At 40.6% G+C, this 11,682-nt stretch overlaps 1 protein-coding gene across 1 annotated transcript; it reads right to left on the bottom strand.

The window, feature by feature from the left end:
• Window positions 1-373: 373 nt before the first annotated feature.
• On the bottom strand, window positions 374-5,940 carry CCR6 (C-C motif chemokine receptor 6). The gene is made up of 3 exons (XM_014596739.3): window positions 5,802-5,940; window positions 4,313-4,381; window positions 374-3,598 (listed from the first exon to the last, which is right to left on the bottom strand). The coding sequence occupies exons 2-3, from the start codon at window positions 4,361-4,363 to the stop codon at window positions 2,516-2,518; spliced, it is 1,134 nt and encodes a 377-aa protein (XP_014452225.1). The 5' UTR covers window positions 4,364-4,381; window positions 5,802-5,940; the 3' UTR covers window positions 374-2,515.
• Between the last annotated feature and the right edge of the window lie 5,742 nt (window positions 5,941-11,682).

Here is an 11,682-nt window from a genome sequence, read left to right as displayed (position 1 = left end):
CAGTTTAATGATCTTCTGAATGCTGATCTTCCAGCATCATGTGCATAGAAGTTCTGTACATATGTTTCCACCTTGTGCTGCTCTCCAGATTCACTGCAGTGTATTTCCTCTTGCTTCCAGCAAACTTCCTGTTCAATTGCAAATCCCCAGTTCTAATTTCTGTGGGTCTGAGGACAGTGTAAAGAGGTGTCCCCACCTACACTTCCATCTCACCTCCTTAGAGATTGGAGCAGATCCAGAAGTGCACAGGCAAAAACTCTCTTCATGAGTCTTAAGAAATAAAATTGGTACGAGGATTGTGAGTGCTTCCTCATGTCCTAAATCATCCCCCAGGCTCTTAAATCAATCATCATGTGAAACACCACAATACAAGTAAACAAAACCCAATAAGGAGTTTATTGCACAGAATATAAAATAAAACAAGCATATCTTACTTATGTAATTTCTCAAACACTACATAGAATATCTGCTGAAGCCAAAGTTTCACTTTCAAAAATAATAAAGGCAATAACAGTAGACAAACTTTTAAATGATGTATTTTCCATCATATATATAACAAATATAGTACACATTCGAATATCCAAATTTTTAAGGAGAAGGGGAGACACTGAACAGGTCTGGGTAATAAAGGGTGTAAGATGAATAAAGTTATGTACACTGTGATCAACAGCTGTAGCAAATGATCCCATTCAGTTACTTAAAAGTCAAGATAATGAAGACTGAATTGTGGTGTTTTTCTGACAATCAGTTCTTGCAGTTTTATTTGTGGAATTTCTTCTAGAAACAACACTGCTATATAAAGCAAATATATGTATATATATTTATGTAATTTTTATTAAATCATTTTCAAAATTTACAGTTAATTGAATTCAATTAACATTCAGCCACATTTAATGTCCACATTTAAAATATTCAGACATAATGGGCTCCAATACATGTGCAGTGAGGCTGCTCCGATGTGCTGTAATTACAGCATGTTGGAGCAGACTTGATTGAGTCTGCTGGAGCGTGGTAATGACCGTGTTCCAGTAGACTCCAGCGTCATGTGTATCAGCGTCCCTGTGCTGAAAAATGCTGCAGGGGGCGCTCTGAACTAAAGCTCATTTTTCAAAGTACCTTGCTGCCACTGATACCTGTGATGCTCCAGGTGCTTTTAATTAGTATGGCTCTAGAGCTGTGCTAATTAAAGCTCCCCGCCTGCCTCCCAGAGCACATCTATAAATGCCCAATAGTATATAGTATTTGTATCTGAGAATTTCAGTGTACCATATAAACAATGCTGAATCATACTAATGCAGACAGTCATATCTCTCCCTCAGCAGTGTAGTTCTTGGCCTACTCCTGTTGACACTGGCAGGTATTCCCTCATCTCTTAAGATGCTGTTTCCCTTCTGCAGTTAGTTAACAAACCCTACAGGAGGAGTTGTGCACTGCAAATTGCCTTGTTTATGCTGCCAAGGTGCATTTAATCTAGTTCCAATAAAGGCCAAATACTGCTGAGCTAAGCCATCCTCAAGAAACAAGAAACACACTTTGATAAATTCAAAATTATTTTGGAAATATATTTCAAAATATTTATTATTTCATTCAAAAAATGTATTAAGTAATCAGAAAAAATAAAGTGGCATTTCAATCTCTATCAAGATGACATTCACAAAATGGTCAGTTTCAGTTCCCAAATAGCTTTTATTATTCTTGAACAAAAAAAAATGTGAGCTGATCGTTGAATATTAAGTGATTACTTAAAGAAATATTACTGTCTTCTATTAGTATGGTCTCTGGACCCAAACCTGTGCCAATATAGGCAACCATAACTCTATAACTATTAAATAAGACACTAGACTGGACTGTGACTCAAAACCTAAATTCTAATTGCAGCTCTGCAACTCACCTGCTGTGCGTCAGTGATCCTGTCACTTCACCTCTGTGTTCCCCTTCCCATCCTTTGTTCACAGGGCAAGCTCTTTGGGTCTGAATTGCCTGCTAATACATGTATGTAGAGTGCTTTCACCCTGGTGTTCCAAATTTGGATATGGACTCTAGGCACTATTACAATGTAAATAATTAATAGCAATATAATCAGAAATACAGCAAGCCTGTAGTAAAATTGTCTGTCTGACTTTTAAAAGAATCATTATCACAATTGGAATATTTTGGTTGATATGGGACAGCTGAGTTGAGAGTGCTTCAAAACCAAAATACTAAAGCAATATCAGATCAAACTGGCATGAGGAAAAAGGAAGCTGTTTGATACATCTTGCTTTCCTAAGAATGATAAATGCATGTATTGAAGAACAGCATGAATGTTAGTTAGGCAGATGATTAATACATGAGTTTTCCATACAGTAGAGTTATTCTTTTGTTTTTATTAATAGTTTTGATGGAGGGAGCTATCATGATCATAGGAACTACTATTTTTGGTGTAAAATAGTCATAATTGCTAGCTGTAACATGAAAAATAGGATTGGCTGGAGTTGCTGGATGAGAAAAATAAAAGCTTAGAATATTACTTGTATTACATAGTAAAGGATGATACATTATCACTCGTAATTTCACTTGTCTGCCTTGAGTGATAGATATCAGAACTTATCCTTGAATTGGCTGTTTTGTATTTCTTGAATCCTATACAACACAGACTGTTCATTATCTTCAAAAAGTAATTTCTAAATTTCACCCCAACAAATGCATAGAGCACGGGGTTCAAGCAACAATGCAAGAATGCCACAGTTTCAGTAATACATTTTGCATAACTTATATGCCTTTCGCTATCACATCTTCTATTTAATTTGCCCATATTTGTGGCTGTTATAAGAAGAACTATGTTATAGGGTACTTGACAAACCAGGAAGACAGCTACAATTAATAAAATTACACGTATTGCTTTGCTTCTTTTGGAATTCTGAGCTTGCACTAAGGTTTTGACAATGAATGCATAGCAAAAAATCATAAAGAGCAGGGGGATAAAAAAGCCAAATGCTAGTTGTATACCCATGAGCATTAATTTCAGTGCAGTGCTGTTTACTTCTTTACTAAATTTGAGTTCGCAAATCTCTGTTGTATCATTCAGAAAAATGCTATAGCTTTCACTGTATATGAAAGTGCAGGTCGAGATTAAAATTGAGAATACCCACACAACCAAGCAGATCAGTTTGCTGTATGCTAAGGTTCTTGCCCTAAGTTTAAATGACTTTGTTGCTTGTACAATGGCGATATATCGGTCCAAACTGATAAAGGCCAAAAGCAGCATGCCACAATTGAAGTTGATAGCATAGATACCTCTGGTCATTTTGCATATGACATCATTGAAGATCCATTTGTCAGCAGCATAACTCATTGCCCACAATGGGAGAGTGAGAACAAACAATAAATCAACTATGGCCAAGTTGAAGAGGTATACATCTGTCATAGACTTATGGTTCTTATATAAAGCAAAGGTCATCACTACAAAGACATTACCTATAAAGCCCACAACACAGATCAGTGAGTATGTGATTGGAAAAAATACTTTTGTGAAGTTTCTGACTTCCTGCTTGTTACATGGTTCTATAAGTCCTTCATAATCTATGGTATATGGATAATCTGTGGAGTTCATTTCTGCCTGAAAGAAAAATGAATATAGCCAGTTAATCACTCAAACATTAATATGCATTTCTGCAAGTTCTATATAGCTGGTAAACAATGGAGAATTGACTAGTATGAGACACAAAAGATCAATTTTTAAGTTTACATACAACCCTGTGTCCACATGAAAGTAATAGACATAGCCAATCCCAATATTTGGAAAATAAAGCATCAAAATGCTAAAACCTAGTCACTTTTATCCTTTCAAATCCACATTTTTTACTTCCTCCTGAAAACCTAACCTTGTGCAATCCAGTGATACATGCAACATTCTCTGAATAAAATCTCTCCCCTACTTCAAACTTGGCCCACTACAGCTGAGATAATCCTGAATTATGTCTCTACCAATAATAACTTTTCCACACAACTGTGAAAGGTACTACTTTAAACATAAGAAGAGATTTCTCAAAACAACAAATTAGTTTGATGGATTCTGAAGAGCCACTGAGAAAAAATACCAGGTTTAACAAAAGCATAACTGAACTTTAAGTGCTGGAAACATTTTTTGGGACAGTTCACAGAATTCCATTCTCATCGCTCAGCTGCAGTAAATCCGGTGAAAGCATGCTCCATCAATTAAGCATATTGTTACAAACCACTTTCATTAGCTAGTCACTCCCTAGGTCAGGGAAGTTAGTAGTCTTATAGAACTGTTATTTCCAAATTAACTGTTTCTTACTAATATACTTACGTCATTCATTTTGTTAATGTGGTCTCCACTGAGGAAGTCGTGGAGTTCCATTATGGTGTTCTTAGGTGCCTGTAGAGAAGGGGAATAGATCAGGAAAGTGCAATAGGACATGTTCAGAGAGAAAAAAAAATGTAATGTTCAACAATGCAGGAGTACTAGAAATAAAACACTTAAGCAAACAAACAAAAAGCATTACATTTCAGTTTTAGAAGTAACACATTTATTCCTCTACGAGGAAATCCCTTGTCTTCAGCAACCTTTGTAACTCTTAGAACTTGGCAAGTTGTGTAGATGCCACTAAGACAAAAATTTGGACTGTGCTCTTCCTGAATGGAGTGGTAAAGCAGCCAGAGGCCAGTCTGTGGGCAAGAAAGCCAGAACGCTGAAATGTAAATTGAAGTGGCCTCAAATTACATTTTAACAGACTGGCTTTCTTGCATATATACAGGCGTCTGGCTACTTTACCACTCCATCTAGGAAAAGCGCAGTCCATCTGCAGGCACTTCCTCAGCCTGATGAAGGGTGCTTGTGCCCAAAAGCTTGCTAAGATGAATTTTTCCAACTATTTGAGTTGGTCTAATAAAAGTTACTGAATTTACCAAAGAACTTCGCCAGCTCGTGATTCTGGAAGTCAATGAAACACAGTGAACATGGAACACTGAAACTGTCACATTATTATAGTCATTTACATGGTAGTACTATACCTTAATATTTTGCATTTATGCAACATTTTCTAAATAGTATGCCTCAACACCCCAATATAGGTAAATATTGCTAGCCCTTTTTGATATGCTAGATAGATAAATGGAAACAAGAGTTGAGTGACTTAACTGTGGAGATGCGAATTAGTATCAAAACTGAGTTTAGAATTAAGTATGCCTATGTCATCCAGTGCACAGGCTAGTCAGTGCTCAGTGAATGAGCACTTACTTTAAATTGTTTTTATCCTTGTTCACAGCACATTATTCAAACCCCAGTCCAAAGAAAGAATAATTTATTTCTTCAAGGAATTTTCTCTGGCAAGGAATTGTCTCTTATCTTTCACAAACATTAATACATTTTCACAATACCCCATGGTGTAAGTAAGTATTATTATCCCCAGCTGACAGCTAGGAAACTGAGGCATAGAAAGATTACATCAAAAGTGTCCACTAGTGTTGATTTCCAATCTAAAGTCAGTAAGACCTGATTTTTCGGCTTTTTTATCATTATATGAAGCATCACTTTGTGTTTCAAGCAAAGGCCTCGCTGACTTCATTTGCCACTGTGGGTGCTCAGCCCTTCTGCAAATCAGGCCTCATGGTCTTGTCAGGCACCCAAAAAATAAAAAATACACATTAGTAACCACTTACAAAAGGTCTGTTTTAAATAACTTGCTGAGTACCATACAAGAATATAGTGGCAGCAAAGGGTTGGCATCCAGTTTTACAGGGCAGCATTGAATTGCCTTAACTGAAAGACCATTCTTTCTTTTTCTGGAATTCCCTACCTCAGACGATACACACAACAAATGAGTCAGACGTCCTAGAGAAAATAATTTTCTGCACAACAGTGGTTCATCCCCAGATCAGATCCATTCTGTGTATGGAAGGAGGCAGGAGTCCTATGGAAAAAATAGATAGGATCACGTAAATAAAGGCCTGAGGCCAGATCCTATTCTATTAGTTGTCTATCTATTAGTTTCTATCTGTTCAGTGCCATTGGGATGCCTAAAGCCCAGATTCTATATGTGTTATTTAAGTGGCCTTTAGGGGTGCCTGTAAATGTGCTGTGAGGCAGATCTGATGCACTGTAATTATCTGATTACAGTAATAACTCCATTAACTGAGTGCTGGAGAATGGTAGTTACGGCACTCCAGCCAGCCTTTGCACCTCATGTATCAGCATCACCGTGCTTCCAAGTGGCAGTGGGGGTGCTTGAACTAAAGCTCATTCAACGAACTTTAGTTCAAGCACTCCTGCTACCATTCGGAGATGTGGAGATGCTGCTACACAAGATGCTGCAGTGCTTTGATTAGAGCAGCTCTTGGAGCTGCTCTAATGAAAGCCCCTCCCCCACCTCCCCAAGAATGTGTAAAAATGCCAAGGATACCTAAGGTTATGTCTATATTGGCTCTACGCTGTTCTTGAGACTGCACCCAAAAATGAGCCCCTCCACCCTGTTCCTGCTATGCACAGTTCCAAACCAGAAATGCAGCAGTAAGAATGCTCTTGGTACATTCCCTCCACCACTCTGAAGTGTGCCACAGAGGACACACCTACATAAGCTATTTACTATACAGCTACTAATTAATTGTGCATTAAATGTCTCAGCATCTACACATGTCTGTATAAGGGCACACAAAACTAATAAACTCTATAGCAGGTAGTACTTGTAAATACTTGTACTTATATTTACAAGTACTACCTGCTGCAGAGTTGGTTTTTTTTTGTGATCAGCAGCATACATGTAGATGCTGACCAGCTGGCTGAGGCATAAGGGTGCTTCAGTGCAGGGGCTGCCTGCCAGCTAGCTCCACATTGAAGTACCCTCATGCCCCAGCCAGCCCCTCTGCAGCACATTGAGCCCAGCTGGAGGAGCCCCAGGCTGGCAGGTTGACCTAGGCTCCCTGCCAGCCAGGGCTGCTGCAACTCAGCTCAATGTGGTTTGGTCCAGGCACACATGCAGATGTGTGCCCAGGAGCTTCCCAGGAGCAATAATCTGTGGAGCATTAAGCAGCACAATTTATTGCTGCCCCCTAGTGGTATATGTAGATGCACCCAGAGAGATCTTGAGAGCAGTGGTGGGGAGCATCCCTGAGCATCCTCACTGCCAAATGACTTGGCTTGGAGCACAGAGTGTGTAGGTATGGCTCATTTTTCAGTATCAGTTTCAAGAGCCGAGTGCGGCTACCTTAGATATACATACCCTAAGGCCCCTGATGCACAATCAGTTGGCTGTTGGTCTCAGTCTTAGTACTGTACCAGAGTTGGTTCAAGACTCCCATGTGGTCACAGGTTGGGACCAACAATAGATAATTGGTCCCAGCTCTGGGACTGCACCAGTCTTGACCAGCTCTGTTTACCCTGCTATACATTTTATGTAAGGTGCAATGGAAACCAGGTATAAAAATGCTACACATCTTTTGTGGCTATTTTCCCATTTTGTTGTACCATTAATTCTTTGAACATGTGTCAGGGTTAGTGTCTATAGCATGACTGACAGGTTAATGGCATCATAATTGTAACATCTGTCAGAGGCTTCAGCCACTAAACTGGACTCTCTTCCACCCTGTGAAAGTGGACTTCCCTACTGCACTTGCTCAGAAACAACCTAGGGTGGAATTCTGTTTCCCATGGCATGCCTAACTGGCAGTTCTCTAGCTGCATAAGTGCCAGTTTGGGCACTTACATTCAGATTGCAATTGTATTACCCTGATACAGTGGATAGTGCATGTGTAATAAGTGTATCCAAAGCATGAATGACAGCTGACCAGAAACCCATGACTAGATGCTGGGGGAGAAGTGGGGCCTTCCCATTCTTTAGCCTCAAAAGCTGAGTACTTAGGACACTTGCCCAGAAAGCCAGAAACACAAGTCATAGTCCCCCCCTCACCTACAGCCAGTTTGAAGCTGCGCCCCTCTGACTTGCTAGCATAGTGCTGACATTGTCGTGTCACATTAGGAATTATCGTGTGTCCCATCCAGTGTTCCTGTTGAAGCTGGTGCCATGGGCACATGGGTAGATTAGGATTTTGAAAAGGAGGGTGGCGGATGTTATGGTGCATTGTTGTATATAATGCAACAATTTTTTCTCCAGTTAAAAAGAAACTAGAAGCATTGCTAATAGTCTAGGGGCCTAAGACTATCTTATTCAGCTTAAGATCAAAGCAAAACCAAATAACTTTATAGGAATGTGCATTAATTTTCTATAGTATACAGTACATATAAAAATACAACAAACTAGGCAAATAATAATCAAAAGATGTATAATTAATCCTAAAGTCATAAGAAATAAATGTACATCTCTTATTTATATTCATTAAACAAAATCTAGAGAATCTTGAGAATCTTGACAGTGCATCCAATATTTCACTAACAGTTATTTGCACACGTGAGTTAATATTCAATATGGCCAGTCCACTGAAATGCTCTTCACCTATTGCTGAACAAAGCCAAGTTTTAAATCCCTGGAGAGTAGGAAAAGTTCTTTCTGATAGAGCTATAGATACAGGAAGTGTGTAGAGAATCTTGAATAAAATATGAATATTTGAAAACTGTTTCTTGTTGCACTCTGCTAGACCAGTGGTACCTAACCTATTTTGCCCCACAGGCCAGATAGGCAGTGCCCTGTCTGTTCTCAAGACAGATCTGGACAGTGGGCCTGATCTGGCCATGTGGAAGAAAGGGGGCATGGCCAGCCATACAGGGAGGGAGGGAGGGGGTGTGGGCTGGCCCAATCCAGCTGCATGTGGGAGCAAGCAGGGAAGAGAGCATTACCTGGTCCCCACCTGGAGGAACAGGGCTTGGAAATTTGGTAGTGGGGGCTGGAGGGGGTTGCAGTATTAATTGCCACTGCTCCCCTGCTGCCAAGTTTCCCGACTCATGGGGAACTCTGTAGCCCAGACGCCATGGCTCTATGGGCCGAATTTGACTCACCAGCCAGGGCTTGAGCACCCCTGCACTAGAGAATATCAATGACTATGGTCCGCACTTTTCTGTTTTCCATATGCTCCCACTTCTTGTTCCATATTTGAGATTCTGCAAAAACAGCATTCCAGCTACTTGACAAGTCTTCATTAAATATTTCTAAAACACAGCTAAGTGTTGCAGATGGATACTATCTCGAAAAATGCAGTATTAGAATAACTAGATCAGGTACAGTGTTGCCATGTGATGTGAACCTCTGTGTAGGTTCTTGGATCATGAAGTCCAAAAATGGGATCAGTTTTAATTCAAAAGTAGTTCTCAGCGCTGCCACATGGAACATTACATCTGTGTTGTTGCTTGGCTACAAGTTAAGGTAGTTTTATCTCAATGTTGTGATTTGTTGTGACTATTATTAAATATTTTTGTAAACTCATCTTTTTATCTTCAAATATCCCAGCTGCTACTTTCAAATGGTTGTAACATTGCACAATGATACATTCACCTTCTGAAGTTCCTTGGACAGTGGAAAAGTGATTTTTAATAGTAATCCAGTGATCATCAAGTTGATGGTATATTTGAAATTGCATATGCTTTTGTCAAGCAAATGTGCTTTATTTCTGATGTCATAATCTTTCTGTATTGCTTCCAGTGCTACAGACAGAGCTCAGTGAACACCATGATACTGTCATATTGCTCCATCCACCTAGTAGCACATACTTTTGCAAGCAATATGCCTGCTCTATGGACATGTGGACACTGTCATTCATTTGGTTGATTCCTAAACATAATTGATGACTTCATTCAGAGTGCCTAGCATGTTTTCTGTTCCACATATTGCACAAAATTTGAATATGGCAAGATTCAGAGCATTAAACACAAATTGACTGTACTGGAAAAATCACATTTTATGTGAACCTATACATTGTTTATGCAGCTAGACATATTGGTGGCCTCTCTCAATTTTGTCAAATCCAGACCACTTTTTCATAAGAAATCCAAAATAGTTTTTTTTCTACTTGTCACCTGTAACAGAGAGTCAAATCCTGGTTATGGAGAAGAGATGGTAAAGCTTGAAAAACTGTCAGGGCCTCTTTATAAAGCTCAAATCTTTTGGGCGGGTCTCAGAGGCTGGAAAAGGAGCCTGCAGGAGACAGGGTAAGCAAAGTGGCAAACTCCCAAATGGCATGAACACAGCAGACAGCAAGAGATTCCTACCAGAGGAAGCAGCATAGGTTGGGTGACCACAAAGAGTGAGGGGCTAAGGAGTATAAAAGCTTGCTCAAGTCAGGAGAGGGAGAGAGTGTCGAGCCCTGACCACAAAAAAAGGACAGATAGCCCTTACTGGATGGAGGGATGGCCATGGCAGATGAAATAAGTAGTCCCAGAGAGGGAATAAGTTCCTATTGGGATTTTCTTTTGTTTGAGCAGCATTCCCATGGTGTGATATCTTGAGTTGTGGACCATGTCCACTTATGCTAAGGTGGTGAGGAACTTAAGTTGAAACTTCTGTTCCACAGACACCTGTTGGACCAGGAGTAGCTATGAGGGGAGATGGGGAGAGGCTGCATAACTAAGTACCCCAATATCCTGTGTGATAGTCTCCCATCAGAGGGGGAGGTTGGAGGTGCAAGAACCAAAGCCCTAAGGCAAGAAACTGAACTTAGCAGCTAGCCTAAAGGACCTACTGCTGTGGCCTAAGGGGTTAAGCAATGTATTTGTTGACCATAAGGGACTGGGCTTGAGACCGTGGAGGGGTAGAAACCCAGAAATGGTTTTGAGACAGAGAGGTTGTGGAGGGCCCAGAACAGCCTGGACTGAAAGGCTAAGCTAGAGCAACTACCGTTGGGATATGGGGCCAGTAGGCACCAAAGCCCTGCTGGTATGGTAAGACCTTGTCATTGGGTTTCTTCCCCCAACCCTGCTTTGGACAGAAGCAGAATATCTTCCAGATTGCTTTTTCCCAGAAAGTCATGACAGGGGCACCAGGACTAGGGTGGTCTCCAAGTAGACTGTGGGACAACAGGACCAGCTGTAATGAAACTGAGAGCCCCTCCACTTGACCCCTGTCACACATCTGACTGGTCATAAGCAGGTAAAAAACCCAGGAAAACTTCACAAATTGTAACTGGATTGCTTTTGATATAATTCATACAAACAGGGTGAGTCTACACATCATTGTACTTTAGTACCTTCTTTTGGAAATACTAAAACACAGCACAGTATGAGCTGTTAGTGGTGCATGCTTAGATTCTGCAGCTACATCACCATAGTGGAAACATGTAGATGCGTCCACTGATACCTTTTTCCACATTTGAAATGTCCAAGGTTTCATTGGCTAATACTGGGCACATCTATACATGTAATTGATTCAAAGCAATAAACACCAGTACAGTTCACACTGGAGTTTATTGCTCCCTGGGACCGCAGCACACTAAATTGAGGCAGAGCAGCCCAGGCTGACAGAGGGCCCAGGGAGTCAGCCTGCAAGCCTGTGCCTGCTCCTACCTGGCTTAATGTGCTGCTGAGGGGCTGGCTGGGGCATGAGAGTTGCTACAATGTGAGGCTAGCTGGCAGGCAGCCCTTGCACTGAAGCACTCTCATGCCCTAGCCAGCTTCATCAGCATCTACATGTGCATTGCAGCACACTAAATAATGCTGCCAAATAATGCTTCCCGCCCCCCCCCCCCCCCCCAAGTACTATCATACAGCAGCATTTATTGGTTTACTGTGACCTAATAGGG

Source organism: Alligator mississippiensis, chromosome 1 (genome assembly GCF_030867095.1).
Source record: "Alligator mississippiensis isolate rAllMis1 chromosome 1, rAllMis1, whole genome shotgun sequence".
In the NCBI taxonomy this organism is placed as follows: Eukaryota; Metazoa; Chordata; order Crocodylia; family Alligatoridae; genus Alligator; species Alligator mississippiensis.
This window is presented reverse-complemented; position numbering and strand designations above follow the sequence as displayed.